The 20,758-nt window shown below is 43.3% G+C and overlaps 1 protein-coding gene across 4 annotated transcripts in view; it reads right to left on the bottom strand.

Moving 5' to 3' along the window:
* The window catches only part of PRDM10 (PR/SET domain 10), a 64,537-nt gene that overhangs the window by 2,552 nt on the left and 41,227 nt on the right, over positions 1-20,758 (bottom strand). For all 4 annotated transcript variants that reach the window (XM_019546997.1, XM_019546998.1, XM_019546996.1 and 1 more), the window contains 10 exons: positions 15,888-16,235; positions 13,698-13,853; positions 11,908-12,087; positions 10,654-10,764; positions 9,216-9,416; positions 7,947-8,090; positions 5,417-5,587; positions 3,733-3,873; positions 1,531-1,699; positions 493-593 (listed from right to left, as the gene is read on the bottom strand). In XM_019546997.1, the coding sequence (XP_019402542.1) occupies positions 493-593; positions 1,531-1,699; positions 3,733-3,873; positions 5,417-5,587; positions 7,947-8,090; positions 9,216-9,416; positions 10,654-10,764; positions 11,908-12,087; positions 13,698-13,853; positions 15,888-16,235 (1,722 nt within the window). The remainder of the gene's footprint in view (positions 1-492; positions 594-1,530; positions 1,700-3,732; positions 3,874-5,416; positions 5,588-7,946; positions 8,091-9,215; positions 9,417-10,653; positions 10,765-11,907; positions 12,088-13,697; positions 13,854-15,887; positions 16,236-20,758) is intronic.

Raw genomic sequence — 20,758 nt, 5'->3', positions numbered from 1 at the left:
AGCACCTTCAGTTTTCCTTATTTCTTAAAGTACCATGCTACTATTTCAAAAGTAAGAAACTGCTTTCCTGGAAGGGCATGACTGCTTCCTTCCTACTAAACAAATCATTTTCTCCGTTAAGGAGTCCAAAAAACCCTCCATCCATTCCTCCTCATTCCAGGGCGATTTTGACCAGGTAGGTCATATAACTTCTTAACTGCCTTCTTGGCTATGGATTCTGTCCCAATATGGTAGCTGGTCCAAGTACTGCAGAAAGCCTATTATGCTTTAAATTATGTAATCCCATCTGCCACACACTCCTATGCAGACACATTCAGTTTTCATGTTAGCTTCCAATTTAAACACAACTGTTCCCCTATTGTGACACTACCATTACCATGTTCTCTACTTCATGTGCCCCTGATTACTGTTTTGGTGTTCTCTAATACAGTTAGACCTTATGGCTAAGCTTTATTTCTCCCCCCAGAACAAAAGCTGCACCCTCCTGCTTACCTGGGTGACTGCTTTCACTTGCCCTGTATTTACTGTGGTGACAGGAGTCTCTGCAATCACATATTGACCCTGTGGGATGGCCATCATCTGAATCTCAGATGCTAAAAGGTAGAATTTGGAAAAAACATAGTCAAACACTCTCATAGGTTAGTAAAGGAAGACGATAAGAGTGGTCAGAAGGTCTAATGCAGTGACTCCCAACCAGGGTACCATGACAGCCTTTGAAGGGTACTGTGGGGGGTGAGGAGATAAGACAGGTAGGTACAGGCTCTTCCTTCCAGCTGCTCCTCCTCTCCCCACTCACTGCAGTGCAGGCTCTTCCCTGCTGACTGCTCCTCCTTCCCAGCCACTCTTCAAGCGGGTAAGCACTACAACATATAAATGATGTGCTGCTCAATTCACAAAAAGTTATGGCAGGGTGCCTTGAGTCTAAAAAGGTGGAGAACCACTGTTCTAAAGCAAGCCCAGAGACTGCTATAGTATATGCCCTCTGATCATCCTGCTTTTCTGTGGAGGTAAGTGGAAAGAGAGGTTCCAGGATGCAATGCAGCAGGACTGCTCAAATGAAATGGTGATTGCATGTTGGCATCTGCTGTCTCTATGGGTTGCAAGATTAAGGTGGCCAGATTTACATGTTAGGCTTTTTGTGAATTTTCCCTGCAAAGATTAAGCCCTCCTTGCTGAACAAATCAGGCACATGAAACCAGTTTTCTAATAGTGAAAATAACATAGCACTATTGACTTCAGTGGAGCTTTTCCAAGTGCCATCAGCTGAGAATCTGGCCCTTTTCTAGACATCACATCCTGTTGTCACCACAGATGAAGAACTCCTTAAGCATGCACTACTCAAGGACACATAATGGTTCCAGCCTCTCAGAACTGTACAACAAGTTATTTATACTTGGCATGAAAAGCCCATTTCACGTCACCCCTGTGTGAGTGCTTTCAGACTGCATGTGTGGGCAATCCACAGTCAAGGACAGACATGTGCCTGCTCCAGGGAGTCAGTGGCACTGTTCCCACATTCCTGATACTTACGGTAGCTACGAAATGAGTTCCACGTGCTGGGTAAGTATGTGTGTTGGACCGAGGAGCTTTGCTGCTGTTGGAGGGTTTGGTTTTGTGCCGATGTATTGGTCTGCATTTGGGAAGGGCTGAGTTCCTGCTGCGATTGTTGTGAGGAGGGACTCAGTGGCTGACTTCCCACCTAGAACAAGACCACAGAAGCACATATTATTGTTTACATTCCGGCATGCTGAAACTTACATTTGTGCTGCTGTATCAGTGACAGGAGTTTGACACTAATCCCATGTAAACCTCAGCCTGGGTTAGCACTGAATGACAGTCAACCAGACTGTCAGCAAGACAGGAATCAGTGTTTTCAGTGCAGCTCTCAGCAGAGTAAATATCTGTATTACAGCCATCATCAAACCTCTGGCACTCTCAAGGCCTTATTACACTTAGCACGTCCTACTTGTAATTGGTGTCAACATTAGCATGTGGTTTAAGCAGCTGCACATTGAGGGCTAATGCCCCCTGTAATGTGCACTGCTCTGACCTGCCCTTAGAGGGCTGGTGATCAGGGGCATGGCTAAGAACCAAGTTGGCTTCTGAGCCTGCCCACATCACCTGTTCTCAAGGGCAGAGTAGGGGGCCTGGACTGTGGCAGCCAGGGGCTGGAAGGGTCCCATTGGGCCTGCCAGCCCCTGCCTGTCCTGACTGTGTCCCTGCTGCCCCCCACTGCCTGGATCAAGCCCCCTGCTGTACCTTGTCCCCTTAACTCCCAGAGCTCCCTCCCTGCCCGTTGGGGCTTCCCCATCCTCCCTGGCCTTCATGTCCCCTGGTTCACCTGTACTGCCAGAGATGTCCCAGGAGAGCAGCAGGAAAGGGGAATGAACCCACTTGCCACTGTCACCAGGCCACTACTACCTTCTGGGCTGAGACCAGCCCAGAGAGCAAGTAGTGGTGGCAAGCTGGTTCTTCTTCCCTGCTTGGTTCACCAGGTCAGTGCCAGGAGCCACAGGTTAAGCCAGGAGCTCCTGAGATGAGGGGAAGGGGGCAGTGAGCAGGGATCCAGGGTGCAAGCCCAATCCAGGACAGTACGGGAAGGGGTTCACACCCCCGCCGCCTGGATCAAGCTGACACTGGGCTCAGTGTCTGCTCCCTCCCTCCAGATCAGACCTGCCACACCACCAATGCCCCCTCCTCCCAGGACTGGGTCCACTGCACTGCCTACCCCACCCCCAGATCAAGCCAGCCCCCTCGCATCCTCAGATTGGACACACCCTCCACCCCTCCAGCAGCCAGCTCACCTGCAACTCCTGGAGTTGTCCCAGCAGAGCAAGCAGGGAAGGGGAACTTGCCTTCCAGCTATCCTCTGGGCTGGGCTTAGCCTGAAGAGCAGTAGTAGCCCAGCCACAGTGGTGGTGGCTAGGCAGGTGAGTTCCTCTTCCCTCCCCGCTCCCCTAGGACAGTACCAGAAGCTACAAGTGAGCTGGGAGACACAGGAACTGGAGGCAAGCCACAAGGACCAGTGGGGTGGGGGCAGAGGAGGAGCCCCAGGAGTGGGAGCAGGAACAGGGGGAGCCCTGGGGGCCAGGAAAAACCTGGAGTGGGAGGAGAGGAGGGATTCTTACCTTTAGGTGCTGTCACTATGAAGAAAGATAGAGCGACTGGAAGTGGTTCCTCTTGGGATGCTGGAGGACCATTCCTAACTGGCTTTGGGCCTATGGAGCAGTCATACATGACTGCAACGTGAGCTGCCCAAAACCAGTTACAGACAATCCTCAATGGAAGAGGATTATCTCTGACCCAATCTGAGGACCCTTAGCACTGTGTTTCTCTGCCCTAATGTGTGGACACTCCTGTTTTAAAGGGCCCTTAACACATATTCATGTTAATGTGTAACAACACCTTCAGATGATACACCTATTTCCTGGAGGTTCCCTGTGGGGATGGCCCATATTCATACATCTGTTAATGTGTCACACTGCCTTAATCATATGGAGACATAAATATGCCCACCTACTGTGTCTCCATAATTACCCCGCATATGGTAAGATAAATTGGACCAACTGGGAACTATCTAACGATTTCAAAGAGTACCCATTTCATGGGCAGTTTTTCATGGGAGTTCAAGGGGAATGCTCTGGATAAAGCTGCTGCAGATTAAGCTGTCCAAGGTTCGAGCTTGTGCATCCTGTCATGGGTAATTCTCTTTACACTAAAAGTGTGGGATACCTGTGATGATGACTGAGTTGCTGAGGTTGGCTCTGTGACCTGGATATGCTGCACCTGGATGGCATGCTGGGTGTACGTCTGAGGGTCGTGCAGCTGTCCAACATCCACAGTAGAGTGTTGGGACTGGTGAGGTGAGGTAGCCTGGGACAAATCAAAACAGAGCTAGAAACTGTAGATTCTTTTGAGAAAGGGACAGTGTCCATCATTTTACTGTATAATGCTTTGAACAATGGGGCCATGATCCTGATCAGGATCTCTGGGCACTACCAAATTAAAAATATTAAAGAATAATCCCCAGTGATCAATGTGTGGTACAAAGGGAGGATATTGCTAATTTTTAAGCAACACAAGAAAACTGTGGCATGATGGAAGCCGAATGACAAACTTAGAAGCTGCAATGGACAATTACCTTAACTACTAAAAGTACTTTGACAGGTGAGGAAACAGAAAGGCTAAGTGACTTGCCCAAGATCATACAAGACACCTACAGCAGAGAACGGATCCTGTGGCGAGGTCTCCCAAGAGTGAGGACAGTGCCCTAAGCAACTCCCTCCCCGTAAATATATGTATTCACACATTTAAGAACATGCTATGATTAGCTACAGATCTACATCAGACAGAACAGGAGTAATTTCTATTATTTTATTAAAGACTCTTTGGGGCAACAACTTCTAATTAATATAGTAATTTAATTAGAGGCATCACATCTTGTTAAGATAATGGAAAACTGCAGCCATAAGAATTCAAAACAGCTGCATCATTAAATCTTCATCTGTTAATAATGTTAAACGGCTTTATTGTTTAGGGCATCACTAACAAGAGGCGTGGCATTGCTAAAAAGGAGAAACAAAAAAAGACTTAAGACTTAAATACCAACTATCCGGCAATTTCAGATCCATCCAAGCAATCAGCAACTGATAGATTTAAAAGGGCTCTCGTGAGTACTTAGAGCTGCCTGAAGTCCATTTTCCCTAGATCAGCTAATCCTGTTATGTTCTACATTTATTTTTAAGGCAGTTACTGAACGTCACAGAGAATGAATCCTCCAACAGTTAATGCAAAAGTAAAGCAAACACTTTCCAAACTTCCAAATTTTGGCTCCAGGGCCCTAAAAATAAAAATCTATGAGTTACTGCTCACAAATGTAGAAGTGGGTCACCCCCTGATACACTTTACCAACTCCTGGGTCGCAAACCTCAGTGATGGCTGTATGGGTGCCTGTTTGAAGAAGAGATGGTGATCTTCCTCTTAACGTAGTGCACTAGTGTCTACACCAGAGAGATTATTTCCAGCAGAAGGCAGGGCAGGGTGGCACCTTAAAGACTAACTGGTTCAGGAGCATGAGCTTTCATAGGCAACAACCCACTTCATCAGATACTATTTCCATAACTAGTCTCCTTATTGGAAGCTTCATCAGATGCCAAAAACAGAATGGACCACAGAAACCTCTATATCACATTCTACATCCTTTCCCATCAGAACAGAGGTAGAACACATGGTAAAAGTGGAATATGAGGGAAGTTTGCACCAATTCTGTATTTTTCTAGGGATAAAACCCAGAGCATTAGTCTTCCGACAATATCTACCTTTCTCTATCAGGAAATTAAAAAAAAAATCTCCAGAACTGGCACAATTTAGGACTGAGGGAGGTAAGAGACAATTTAGTCATTAGTAAGAAACCTACCTGGGCCACTTGCACAACCTGCAGCTGTATGTGCTGGGGCTGCTGCAGGCCAGCTGTGGACTGGGACACGGGGATGTATTGGATTCGCTGGTAATCTCCCTGCGGGGTTCGATAGTCTGTGGTGAGGGTCTGGGACAGTTCTGTCATTGCTTGGGTCAGTAAATCCGTTGTCTGGGGTGGGGAGAGAGAGACAGACTTCATCATCCAATATTATCTGCTGGACAGAATATTTTACGTGTTTGTAATTATTTCAGGGCTCTGGAAACCTAATCTGAATCACTGGAAACTAATCAGTTATTTACAAGAGCTTACTGCACATGGAGTTCTGCTTAATTGGAGTCTGGCAGCAATGATGCCACTGGGAGCGCTTGTTCTGCCCAGATCCTGCTTGAGATTTTTAAATGTGATCATAATACACAGAAAATACAGTTGTTATATTTGCCAGCTCTAAATTATTCTTTATGGCAACGGAAACTTTGTCTGCCCCAGGGTCCAATCTGTGCTTGGAGAATATGTTCTCCAAACCTATTTCAACTAACTTTTCCCACTGGAGCAAAATGTGTTACCTTATTTACAGAATACGAGGTAAAACATAACGTTCAGCTAATGAGATGCACTAAACCAGGAATAGGGTGAATAGGACAGGGGTGAATCTGCCCTATTTCAAGCAAACTACGGTCACTGTTATTTATAGCTTCAAAGCACAATCTTGCAATAATGGTTTGTGTGTGGATAATTGGTTTCTAAAATACTGCAGGGGAGCCGCCCTCCAACACTTAGTGCCATTGAGGAGACACAAGATCAATTATCTAGCCTCTCTCTTCACTGTCTTGACAGCTGGTATGTTGTGGAAGCCACAAGCTTAACTGCGGTTGATGGTGAGAGGCTCATATCACTCAACAGCACCCATCTGATTGATTAAAGGGTGCTATTATATTCACTCCACGTTGTACCGAAGGGAACTGCATCCAGTCCTCCTCCATCAGGACAGAGGACATGATTTTCCAAACTGACTATGTGTGTTAAGAGCACAGGTTCTCAGATTTTCACTGGGACTCGTGGTCCTAAGTCAGTTAGGTGCATTCAAAAGTATCATTTGAGTCTCCAGCCTATGGATATTGAGAACTGGAGAAACCGGACTTAGGAAATAAGTACATCCTCAGAGCTCTAAAAAATGGAAATATAAATCCCCTGGGAGAACAAAAATATAATGTAAAACTTCAATGGCAGGAATGATCTATAGCAAGGATATCAGATACATCCTGCAGAGCCACATCATCCAGTCCCCAGGGCCAGTACAGGACCCTCCCCCTCTCCCTCACATGCCAGATGCAGCACCTGCTCTGGGACTGTGCCACAAGCGGTGCCTCCTCCAATCAGTCCAGGGGAGGCACCATATGCAGCACAGATCCCAAAGTAGGCACTGCAGTCCTGGACTGGGTAGACCACTGGATCCAGCATGTGGGGCTGTGGGGGAAGGCTCCATAGGTCCCTCACATGCCAGAGATCTGGTGCCTCCTGCAGCCAGTCTGGGACACACACTGCACGCAGAGTCTACCCTGGACCAGTTAAAGTGAGCACCACATGCAGCTCTCATCCGATCTGGCCAGAGTGTCCACTGCAGGCAACTCAATCTTGGACCAGCTGGAGCAAGTGCCACAGGCACTGGTTCTGGCATGTGGGGTAGGGAGGGTGCTGTGGGCTCAATCCAGCCTGCAGGGGCCAGCCCTTGACCATTCTTCTGGCCCAGGTCTGGTCCCATGCCACTCATCTGGCCACAAGGTCAGAAGAGTTTGATACTCAGATCTACAGCAGTGATTCTTAATCAGAGCTACAGTACCTTGAGATCCTTCCAGGGGTGCCCTGGAGTGCCACACAATGGGCACCTATACACATGCCAAACATCTGTTCCGATGCATGCTAATTAGCACGTGTTGGAACAGACTTGATTAATCGCGCTCCAGCAGCCTCAGTGTCCCCGCACTTCAAAATTCCAGCAGGGGTGCTTTAACTAAAGCTTATTGTATGAACTTTAGTTCAATCGCCCTGGCCGCCATTTGGAAGTGCAGGATGCTGAATACATGTGATGCTGTAGGCACTTTAATTAGAGTAGCTCTCAAAACCACTCTAATTAAAGCACTCCCACCCTCCACCCCAGAGCACCTGTATAGATGCCCAACGTTAGCACTGTTAGGTGTGCAAACATGATTCATAAGATAAACCCAGAGATTTCACATAGGACTCCAGAGAGTTAAAAAGCATTCTGGCCTGCTGTGGTCTTCCCGAGTTCTTTGCAACAGAAGAATTGCTCTATTATTTTTGTGTTATCAAAAAATCAAGTGAAAACCAAGAGTTGACATTCCAAGGTACGCCTTGAGTCTAAAATGGCCCCAAAATACTGATTTATAGTAATTTCTTGACAAAGTTCATAACACCAAAGTGATGGCATCAATAAGTGCTTATAGCTACAACCCAGGATCTTTGGCTGTTTCACTTGCATTGCCCGGTTTAACATTTTTTTCATCCTTACCACAACTGTCTCTCCAGTGGTACTGTCAGTGGTTAAAACTGCTGGCGTAGAACTGATGACAGCTGCTGCCAATGGCGTGTGTATTGTGTTAGGGAGTTGAGCAAACTCAGGATGCTTCTTGCGAATATGTTGTACCATCTTGGTCTGTGGAAAGATGTAGAAGAGAATTTGGGAGCAGGCCAACAGATCATCTCTGATGCAAGTGAAATCAGCAGTTGTGTGAATCTTAGCTCTTTGCTTTGCCCAAACAATGAGCATTGTAATTCAAACCATGCAATGCTCAAGGGACCAATGAGGAAACAAAAAGCACTGTGACTGTGTTTGTATTAAGCAGACCTTGCCTCAAACTTTGTGATTCTTTGAAATCCTTTCACTAGCACTGCCAAGTACATGTGCCAAGTACACACCCTTCTGAGATGACAGAAGAAAGTCTCTCTTCTGTCACTGACCCTCTCTTTCCTCTCTAACAACCTCAAAAAAAGAAATCCATTGCCTAAACAAATCTAGAAGTACATCTTTGAATAACCAGACCTGCGGGCAACATTCTCTAAAACAGCCCTGATATTCTGGATGACTAGCTTGGGATGTCTTCTGCCTATTTTGAGATGGGCTGAAAATCTGTGGTTGGAGCTTGTGGACGCCCATCATCTCTCAAAGTCAGACCCAGGATATCTGAACCGGGTTACCCAAAAGCGAGGCATTTGAAAATCAGAAAGCATTACTGAAAATCCAGGCAAATATTCAGATTTATTTAAAAAATTGGCAGAGGCATGAAATGCTGAGTGAAAGCCCTGTTTGTACCCTGTCAGTCTGCTTCTGGAAAACCAAAATTTGTTAGGACTCAACCCTGGAAAAGGGGGGCGGTGAAATCACACTGAAACTCCTTTATCCAGGAGAAGCAAGGATTCTCTCCTCCAACTGAAGCACAGACAGATGGAGTACTTTACACAACCTCATACAGCAATTCAAGACAGAGCTTGGAATAGAACCCAGGAACCCCACCAGTTTCCTAATCTAACCACTAAACAGTCCCTTCCTTTGCAAACTGTAAATATAGTAAACTGCTCACAACTTTGTTAGCACTCAGTTTGAAATAATTTGTCTGACTCATGATGAGAGACCAAGCCCCATGGATTGATGGATTACAAGGACAATGACTAGACTTCACTGGGGAGGAGAGAGAGAGAGAGAGAGATAGAGAGAGAGAGAGAGGGAAGGGGGAAGAGGGGGGAGGAGCAGTGTTTGGAAGCAGGGACACATTCACTGTACCTTGCTACTATATTGTTTGGAACAGTGAGGACAACAGACTGGCGGAGTAGCTATTGTGCCCGTCAACTGGGTGTGGGTACTCAGCATGGGGTCTGGCTCGCCTGGGCCTGCCGGGCGTAATTTCCGGATACTTGGAGGTAGCGCAGCACCAGGGTGGTTTTTCAAGATATGTGCTTTGCGTTTGCTGGCACTTTTGTACACCTGCAGGAAAAATGACTGGAATGAGAGCAGTGTAACACTGATGGCAGTGCAGAAAACAGATAGCATTTGTTTGTTTCCATCCAGAAAGTTAACATGTCTCCATTAATAGGGATATTATAAAATATCCATATTCAATTGCTATTACAAATATTTTAGGTTTTATCTATACACACATACATGCATACACACAAGTATCACACCTTTTTGTCAGCTACTGAGAGCAACTCCCTCTAGGGTGGAATGTGGTAACTGTTTGACAGTGTGCAGTAAATCAGTACTAAACAATTAATTCAGTCAGGAAGTGAGGAAAACTCTATTCAACTGATACTCTAAAGGGAAATGTCAGGGATTGGGACTGTAAACACCCAAATTGGAATTTGTCTAGCCACCGGGGATACGTACTCTTGCTTAAAGTATTAGAGACTTTTTAATAACCTTAAGTAATCAGCAGGACTCTTCTAAATCTAGTCTCATTAGATGTAGCATGGAAGCTACAAAACCCAACATAATAATCTTGTGTAATCATGTAATTAAAAAAAAAAGCAAAAACAAATAGCAAGCTAAACCAATCTGGGAAGCATCCCGCTAGGAACAGGGCTCTCCTGTACACCAGGGACTCTGGCATCGGTGACAGATGACAAGACATGCTGGGGCATTTTCCATGATAAATGAAAGCCTACATAAAAATGGAGCTCAGTGAGTAAGTTGCATCCTGAAAGTGTAAGTATCCAAAGCCAAAGCAAAGGAAGCTGCAGGCTATCCTGAATATTGAGAATCACTGCCATATGGCTAAGAAGTAGGCAGCTCCTAATAAAAGGATGTAGGCCCTGATTTTTAGACACTTGCAAGCCAAAAGGAGTAGTTGATGAAAATCAGGCCCATAGCCTTGTGCAGTGTAAAGACTTGAACAGGATTATACATATGCATATGTTCTACTAGATCAAAGCCATCAACAAAGAGATCTGCCACTGTATCCTTAAAACCTTCAAGCTCCACAGACTTCAAAAATATCCAAAACAAAGAGGAGAGAAACAGAACTAAATTTTCAGGTATCTCAGAGCATTTCATTTTCATTTCTGCTTTGCTAGTGCTGGCAGGAATAATGCTACTGGCCAGTTCAATTAGATATTTTCTCAAGAAAATGACAAGCTCTGCCAGATGTCTACACATATAGACAAATTTGTTACACATAAGCCTATAGCTTTGCTACACTCTAATGTGTGATATTCTTACATACCTTATCACAATACTGACAGAAGTAATCTCTGTTGGGTTTGATGATGGGCAATGTTAGCTCTGGCACCTCTTCTATTTTCATGTCTGGATGTCTCTTTGATAAATGATTCACCTAAGAGAAAGAAAGAAAACAGAATAGGGAGCATGTTACAGCTGGAAGCTATACAACTGCCTCTTCTTGTGGACATGGGAAGTCAGTGTTTCTACAATGTCACATCCCACCAGGAAAATGCACTGTTGCTAACCAGCAGCACATAACTCATCTGATGGCACAGGGTTAACATACACTTGTGGTCAACTGCCGAAGGTTAACCTGGTCATACTAGATCCCATTTACAATTTCTCTGGCTGAAAGAACTGCTGAAGGGAAAAGCAACATTACTACAGTACACATTCCCTCAGCTAAATTCTCCCTATACACACTAGCCTAATTCGCTTTGAGTCGGTGCAACAGAAAATCCTTTGTGAGATACAATTTCAAATGCTGACTGGCTGACTCAGGGCAGCACTGCAGCAGGGATCTGTAATAAGGTCCCCAAAGCACTCAGCCTCTTCTCTGGTAACCTCCCAAGGAGGGCCAGATGTGATCACATTCATGCAGGATCAAAGATGAGAAAAGGAAGGGAATGGGCTTAAACTCCACAGGGCTGGGGGGTAAAGTGTTCTCAGCAGGAGATCCCTGGTTGTAGAATCCTTTCCAAGCAGGGATCATAATCTGCTTGAGTCCTCAAGGAATGCAGCATGAAGTCTGTTTGCACAGCCCCTTTTCTCCCCCACAATAAAAGGACATAGCTGGGAGAGGACCCTCACACGAAGAACGAAAAGGAAAAAAAAAGGAAAGAAAGATAGTAGGGGGCAGAAGGAGGGCCCAAAGAAACTCCATTCAGTAACAGAGCAATGTACAGACACTGAATGATAAAGCCTGCATCTTGTTTGTAATTGTTCTTAATTGTATACTTGGTGCTCAGACACCACTATGATGGCTCGCTTATAAATCACAGTGCCTAGATACCATGATGACAGGCACCTTAGAGACATGATAGACAAGTAGACATGAAAGAAACAGATGTGGTAAAATGGGAGAGATGGATGGATATGGGAGAGGGCAAACTAAACAGGAAAGAAAGGACATCTTATAAGAACCTCACAGTTTTTTCTACACCCTGCATTCTAATCACCTGAAAATCAGAAATTGTTAGGTGCAGCAAACCATTTTCTAAGTGACAAAGTTTATTGCTCGCATGTAGACACTGACCAGCATGCCTCTCCTCCGGAACCCCATCATGCACAGTCGACATTTGAACACAAAGCTCTCATAGTCAGTAGAAGCTATCCGAGGCTTGAAGGCTTTGGAGCGGCCGATTCGATCAGCTTTTTTGGCCTCTCGTTCTGGATTGTGCATTCTTTGCATGTGCTCTCGGAGCTTGTCTTTTCTCTGTTCAGAGCAACAGTGAGAAAGGAAGAAAAATGGTCAGCATTTACAGTATTTGTTTCTTAAGGGCTAGTGGCCAAAATACATCCTATATAGGGGTCCATCAGGCTGCTACAGAACTGATGCAGCACTGCATGCTGGAAACTTCTGCTTCTGCAGGCTTCACTGATGACTGTGGGACTCAGACTCAGAATTGCTAAGTTTCAGAACTCTTCATTTCCTGGTTTCTGGTCCAACTCCAGCTCAGGCTGATAGGGAATGAAAGCTGTTACCCAACTCATACTAACTTGGGGTTCTGTGCAAGATGAGCCCATAGATCTCAGTCCAGTTCCTAGTGGCAAAATAATCCTCATCACCTGAATTGGCACAAAAGCATAACTGTTGATGGCAGTGAAACTTGCCCCTTGAAGACAGAGCTGAGGCTTGGCACCTGTATTGGCTAATTGTGGACAGAGATTTCCAGGGCTAAATTATAGCATTTTTCACAAGTACATACATAATGGAAGGGGAAAATACCGTGGGAAACTGCTATTTGCTATACTTAAAGTAACAAGGCATGTGATGTTACTGGGGAGTTCTGTTTAAAAGCACACTTTGTGGCTGTCATTTTACCTTCTTTATTTTTGTCCTACATTCTGCCTTACGATAACAGAAACTACTAGGGGTGATCTTACCTCTGTTGAGAATGGCTTTATAATCATAATACGTAACAGTGTAGTAACATTTTACACCGTTATGGACGATGTCATCTCCGAATGCTTTACAAGTATAAAATAATCCTCCAAAGGTACCATAAATTCTATATTAAATCACACACCGTGGGGAAATCTGAGACTTAAAAGAGATTAAAAAATGCCTTGCTCTCAGCATCACTACTTATTACATCTTCCCAGTTCCGTTACTTTTCCTACAAAGTAATCCTTTCCTTGGCCAACAGAGATAACACCATTTTACCTGACCTTTAATTGTTGATGGTATGATTGGGTCATTTTAACTTTTAAAAGGTTGAAGCACCTGCAGTTTCACAATGACCAGATTGATACCATTATTCTAACCGGAAAAATCCTTCATGCATTTACAGGATTTTAGCTTTCCTTTGCCAGCTTCCTGGTGATTCAGCTCAGCTTCATACTGTCCCTTTAAAATGTCTATAGTCGAACTTCTATTTGGAGTTGTAATTATAGGGCTAAACATCCATGGCAGTTCATTACAACTTATTTTTCTTGGTTTCTTTGGATTATTAATCCATTGGTGTCAGTAAAATAGGCTTTCTAAACCAAGTAATGAGGAGCAGCACATTAATGGTGTTTTCGCTTAAACTATGAAATGAGCAGACTCTTTACAAGTAGCTGGAAGATAGATGGAGCTGTCCCAGGGATGTTAAACAAGCTTATTACAAGAGATGATATACAAACAACTCGTTCAGGCCAGAGCAGAGAGAATCATGCTTCCTTACAACTTGTATGCTTCAGTATACACATCACATGCTAACCTAGCATGTCTACCTGGGTTGATTGCTTCCATTTCCAAGATGACAATCAGGTTGACAAAAGAGGGAGAAAGCAGCGATCCACTCTCCCATCAGGAATGCCACAATCCATTAGGTACATTACCTTGAACTGCTTGCCACAGGTGGAACACAGGAAGTCCTTGCGGTCCGAGTGTCTCAGCATGTGGAGCCGCAGCTTGTCGGGACGACAGAAAGCCTTGTCGCATTCTGTACACTGGTAAATCTTTTCCGAATGGAAACTGCGCACATGTTTCTTCACCTGGCAGTGCAGAGCACAAGAAAGTGCACTCAGACATGGAGAGAACAGCTTGGGGAATGGTCTCAGGAGCTCTTAGCAACGGTAGGGGGAGACTAGGTTACTACTGAAGCTCTTTCCTTTGGACAGAGTCCATCAGCACGAGATACTGTACAGCCTTGAATAACAGTTTCCAAGAAAACGGGATTAGACAAAACAATTCCCTAGCGGTGCTTCAGAATCCTATTCTTCTTACATCTGGGAGATTTGGAGATGGGCCAAAAGAGTTTATACAAGTTTTCTAGCTTGCTGTAGTGCAAAAGCAGCAGTTTACCAGAATATTTAGGGTGCTGATAACATCTTAACAGATGATAACAGCAGAAAGAATGAAGCTTCCTATCTTTGTTCCAGATTATCACAGGCAGTTTGATTTCTTCAGGAATAAATTCTTGAAGGCACCTGCTATTGCATGGCTGGGTAACTTAAGGACAACAGAAAGATCCCTGACAAAGTGGCAAGGATCTTACTAGATCACCACCTTCAAGTTACCATATTCAGCTGATGCTTGTCCCCTGAACTTTATTTGCAAGGAATTTGAGAACAGGGAGTGATCCCTTTTAATCAGAAAGAATCAGATGCAGTTACAGAATACATGGGAATTAAGCAGCAATTCATCTTGAACATTTTCTTGCCTGGCAATTTCCTTTGCATATTTTGGGAATTCTTTGCCTCATCAGGCGTACAACATGCTTTTTAACAAAAGAGCAAGTGAAGAAAAAGCTGGTGAGGTTTGACAGTGAAAATCCCAGAACTGCTGGAGAACTAGATTTTTGCTGAAATCTTTATTTTCTTCCTGCTCTGATCACACATGGAGCCGTTTGGTATCTATATCTGTTCAACATAAGGGGCTCAGGAAGCAGACAATGATTCACAAAATGACTAGATTTAATTATTCATACAGCAGCATATGAAAAATTTATCTTTAAATTCCAAAGTAGAGCTGAAAACTAGAAAGAATTTGGGATCCTCTCACTTTCTTGATCAGTTTCAAAAGAAAATTTATGGGGGTACAGCTCATTGCGCAGTATAACTGCCTTATTATCATTTTCCGTCTTTTCCAGGTTAACATAAGCTGGAATTACTTTAGGATGAGGGTTCATATTAATAATTCCCCTCCTGTATCTTTTGTTCATTGGCCTTCTAAATAATGCTTCTCAGTTTCTGAATTTATCACTTTACTTAAAAATGAATTTCCTGATTTAGATTTAAGCCCAGGCAGCTTAATAAGATATCTACATCTTCTTTATTCCTATTAAATGTAATGAGCATCTTCAAGGTAGGTTTATATTTTTTTTCTTACTGAACAAGAAAATAGTATTTTTTAATAGTGTATTTCATCTTGAACAATGCTGCAAACTGCACAAAACAGTTACGTTACTCACTGCTCCAATGCAGCCATTTCTACCACAGAAAGTGGAAATGAAGAATCATAAAGTACCCAGCTGAAACTACAGGAGAAATTTAGGGAAACAGAATGTACTAAACTGCTCTGATTTACTGCACGGTTTTCAACAGTACCACTTTTGCAATGAAGGCGAATGGATAGTAAAATACATGTATATAAATCTATGTATGTGTATATACTTATGTAATACATTTTGTATGATATACAGATTTACCAAGTAGAGACAAGTGTCCATTCTGAGATCTACTCTCCAGCAAAAAGAAAAAATCTTTTATACCAGGGTCTTTAATGCCAGTAAATAGTCAGGACCTCTGCTTCATGTCCAAGAGACTCCATCTCCAACCATAGGACAATGTACACTAGTATCATGATGAGGTGTTGGTGATTACTGACTCAGTGAAAAGGCATCTACAAAATACTCTCCGTTTTTCATCCAAGTGCTGACCCAGGCAGATCCCGCTTAATTTGAGAGTGCGTTGTGACTTGTAGCATAAGCTGCTCTAAGGCAGAATGGAAGCTGTACCAAAATGGTGAGAATCATAACGCAGACCAAAGGCCTGGAAGCCAGTGTGGGTGATCAGCATGGCACTCACCTGGATAAAATCTGGAAAGCGCTTTTTACAAGTAGGGCAGGTGAAATAGCCATCATTGATGTGGATGGCCACATGATCTTTGAGCAAATCCAAGCGGTCAAAAGATTCTGGACAGAAAATGCAGGAGTAGGTTTTCTGGTCCAAGTGGAACTTCATATGACTTTCCAGGGCCCCACTGTTGATGAAACCCTTGTTACAGATGTCACAGGTCAGAGGGCAATTCCCTTCCCGCCCATGGAACCGCAGGTGCTGATCCAACTTGTCCTTTTCCCGGAAGGCCTTCCCACACTGCAGACATTTAAAGGGACGGAAGGACTTTCGGATGAACAGGTGCTGAAGAGCTGCATTCTGAAAGAGAAACCCAATAAAGCGTGTCAGCTTTAATCATTCTGGACATATTTTATGTACGTAAGTCGTCCAGTTTCAAGCAAGCCAAGACAGTGATGAGTTAAATCTCAAAAAAGCCCTCTGAAGTAAGTGCCTATTAGCACCCTCACAGAGATGGGGGAACAGACAAAGAGATTAGGGGACACACCTATGGTTACTTGGAATTAACAAAAGAGTCCGGAACAGAACTCACAAATCCCAGCTTCATCTCCCCTTCTCTAACTGTATTTGGCAGATTTTTTTGTACTGTAAACTAAATGTTCCCTATTAGCTATAGGGCTGCGCCCAAGAGGTGCCAGGTGTTGGCAGTTCCCATTTTCTCTGCTTTTATTTTCAAAGATTAGCCAACGCATCCAGGAACCCTGACACATGGCCACATCCTCACACGTGTCGCCTGTCTATGGTCCTGTGAAATTCTGTATCATTTCAGACGGTCTGTTTCTGCTTCAGGGAACATGAGAGATCTGCAGCAACAACATAATGCTTCTCCTGGTGGAAGATGTTTGTATGGATCTCATGACAACCCAAGCGATCTCTTTATTACTAAATAGGAGAACTGTAAAAACATTACAGTAGAGGCAGATGAGAAGCCTCATGTACAATGGGTTTTGAGTGAACTACAACATTCTACCACTGAATGTACACCATGTATGTGTATCTAAGGCTGAAGGAGAGAGAGAAAAAAAAACAACAAATGCACACACGGTTTGAGAGAGCTAAAGGGCAGAATTCTGTGGTTCACTCAAAGGAGCTTTTTAATAACATTTTCTCATTAAATCTATTCAAAATGCATTTTAAAAATTAACTTACTATGTCTCTCCTGCTTTTGTTCTTCCTGCTCTTTTCCTTTTCCTTCAATCCAATTTTTCTTTCTTTCTTTCTCCTGCATATCCTTTCTTCTCACCCTTTCTCCTTTTTCAGTGGCTGTTTTCCTTCAAGCTACTTTTTCTTTAACATTTCATAACTGGTATTTCTTTCCTTCTCTCAACTTCTAGACTAGATAAATCTGGAGGTGCTTTCCAACTCATGATACCTGTGTGGCTGTTAAAGAAGCAGTCACAGCCAGACCTGCAGCCTGTAGAAATAGCTATTTGCCTGCAAGGCCTGCATTTCAGTAGTGGATGAGGGCTTTTTATGCTGCCTAGTGGTAAATATGGGAGCATACTGTTTGCTTTTGTATGTGAAAGCCCATATCACACTGCAGCAGGAAGTTGAAATGGCACAGTGATTCTGCAGTTTCTCTCTTGGCGCTACTGAGATCAAAGCTTTTTTTTTTAATCCATCAAGGCAGGACTTCCCTTCCATTATTTACTGATGTCCCTTTCTACCTAGCTTCTCAGCCATTAAAAATATAATCATGCTGGTTGGAGAAACAGCACTAGAATACTGCTCGCATCAGTGTTTAAAGATGTTTGTTATTAGCAGACTTCCCCTTGTAGTGTAGACAAGGCCCTAGAAAACAGAATTCTCTGGCAGAGCAGTTTCTATTCTCTTTTCCTATGGGAGCTTCTTGGCTGGCATACACTGCTGTCCTTAGTGTTTGTCAAACAGCAGATGCTGACAAAGTAACATAAGAAGCTGCTCTGTTGGAATCAGAAGGCACCTTGGGAGTTACTTTGGAGTACTGGCTACGGATACACGAAGAAAATCTGAATAGCCCTCCCTGAAGTCTGAACTCCAAAAGAGCAACTCACCCTTTCATTCCAGTAGAGAGAATATATAAAATTAAGTAAACAACAAATAGTACACACCTACAGAAATTTTTCAGCCCTGAAGACATTTCATGGCTCCAAGGACCCCTGGCAGGTATCACCATCTCTGCCTTACAGATGGGAGCACTGAGGCAAGGAGTGGTGCAGTGGTTTCCTCAAAGTCACACATCGAGAGCCAATGGTAAAGTCAGACAGACCCCAAATACACTGACTCTCCATTTCCAGCTCTTACATCTAAAAATCAGCCCTCTTAAAAACCACCAGCCCAAATTTCATCCTGGAGTCATCAGGTCCAAATCCCTCCACACATTTACAAAGCAACAGAATCTCATGCTTGCATTTTTTTTGTTGTGTATATAACAATGTAGTTTTAAATACAAAATATGTAATTCTCCTTTAACTTCAGGCATTTATTAGGAAAACAAATACTTTAAAAAACTACAGTGCAAATTTCTCTCCAATACCAATTCTTAACAATCAACATAACAGCACTGATGTCCCAGGCCAAAGGTGTCCTGAGCCTAGGAGCCTGCGTGGTCAAGGTATGTGAGTTTCCGCAGTCATATCTGGTTGCCTTTGATTCCCCAGCACTAATGATCACTAATGATGTACTGTACTTACTGCTGGGTTGACTGAGGAGAGCCTAAACTCCCAGCCTCTAAAGCAGGGTGCACAATACCACCTCAAGTATACCACAAAGCAGGTGATGCTACTGCTGTGGCAGCAGATACAACTGGCCCACGTGCAGGGATGTAGCAAGTGTGTGCGCTCTCTTACTTCGTTAGGATTCTCTGACAACCCTAAAGCAGGCAGGAGAGCTAAGTCATGGTGCAGTCCTTCCTGGTCTGGTTCCCATCCACACTCCTCTCGGAAACAAACACACACGGGCAGTTCAACCTGCCCCATACATTTCTTTTTCCAGGAGACACTATACACGAGGAGGATGCACATGTGCCACAACCCTTCCCAGTCTGGTGTCACAACAAGCATACAGGGCAGTTTTACCTGCAAGCAGCAGCACCCATTTATGAATCACTGACGGAAGTTGAGGTAGCACCAACAGAGATTCTCACCCAGGGATGTTGCCACATTCAAAATAGTGGTGGAGAGGTGCTGTGACTAAAAAGATTGAAAACCACCATGCTAGAGTCACAGCAAGATGTTTTACTGCTCTACCATTGCCCCTGTGATCTCACGGAGGATATTTCCAGTTGACACCAGAAAACAATCTGGACTACAAACATTGGTCCTTTAAGGCTTATAAATTCTCCTGTCTATTGCAGAGAACCTTGACAATAATATACCTTTTATTCACCATTTTTGTCCATTTCCTTTCTCAGCCCTAACAGTACTGAATTTCAGAATCTGAAACAATGATGACGCCTGGCATCTTTGTATCTTAGAGAGATTATAAAAGATCAAACAACACATCCTTACAGACAATCACAGATAGCTGCATTCTCCAGATTGCCAATCAGGCTCTTCTTTACTGGTATAGTATATATAAGATATGATTGATAACCAAAATGAATAGCTTTTTACAAAAACTGTCAGGCTCATCTTAATTTTAGAGCAAAATTCTATTCTCAGAGCATCATAATGGATCCCGATTCAAATATTATGCTCAGCCCACATGCATGAATGTCTCTGTTGAGACAATCAGATTGGATTAACTATGATGTAAACACCTGTTCAGTGGGCAATGGATTAAGTGTTAACACTTAAATTGCTGTGTGACAACAAGAAGTCCCTTCTTCAGCCTCTTCTACAGTCCCAAGGATTTGAAGAGAGGATCCAAAAGTAAGAAAAGTTCCTTTTCTCAGCCATTATTTCCTCATCTGTGGAGAAGTTTTTATACCTTCCTCATGTTTCTGGTATGGTATATATAGTTGAACAATTGTGGCCATTCCTATGTTTATATGTACAGTACTATATGCCAACATCATGACTGTCAGAACTGCCTTGGAGACACTGTTCATTTAAAAGATCCTGTCAACTGGTTTCACGATTATCATTTAGCTTTTGAAAAAAAATACTGACCTTACAAAACCTATCAGTACAAATGTTCTTCTGACTTTTCCCATTTGGTTTTGCATTTAAACATTCCCTTTACACTGGGATGTAAACCAGTACTACTTAAATGTGTCAGTACAAAAGAAATTAGAAACTGAAAATTACTAGAAATTAAGACTGAAACTGACCGGACCAGTTTCAATGCTGAGTGGTCTGTCCAGTTATTTGCTGCAACTGTTTCTTTGTTATTTAAGTTATATTTCTAAATGTGTTGAAAGACATTTGATAATCATGTTTACAAATGTAAATAAATGATTTCTTTTCATTTACATTCAAAGCAGGTAAAAAGCAAATGGTAGAAGTCTATTAGATGTTTTAATTTCTCATGGTTGTAACAGAAAATGTTATTACCAACAAGGCTAAAGGATATTTTGTTTAAACATGACTTTTATGCTGGCTAGATGTGAACATTTCTCCACATGCCAGTTAGATTTTAAGGTTCCTTGTATTTGGTCCAATGTTGGTCACCTAAGTTACTTGGGAATGTTCCCCTCCCCTGGTCCCACCCTCCCAAATTGCATGTAGCTCCATATTCTGTATTTCCTAAGTAGATACTGTTGTGTGAAGTCAGAGAGGTTTATGATGTGATCTTTGATAGACTTCTCAGATGTTTGTGGATTGATATAAACCATCAAAATTAGGTACACAGAAGGGCACTGTAATGTTTGTATGACAGGCTGAAGCCCTTGGAGAACCAGG

This window comes from Crocodylus porosus, unplaced genomic scaffold, assembly GCF_001723895.1.
Source record: "Crocodylus porosus isolate Cpor-Errol unplaced genomic scaffold, CroPor_comp1, whole genome shotgun sequence".
NCBI classification, from domain to species: domain Eukaryota; kingdom Metazoa; phylum Chordata; order Crocodylia; family Crocodylidae; genus Crocodylus; species Crocodylus porosus.
The sequence above is the reverse complement of the archived record's forward strand: the minus strand, read 5'-3'. Positions and strand labels throughout refer to the sequence as shown.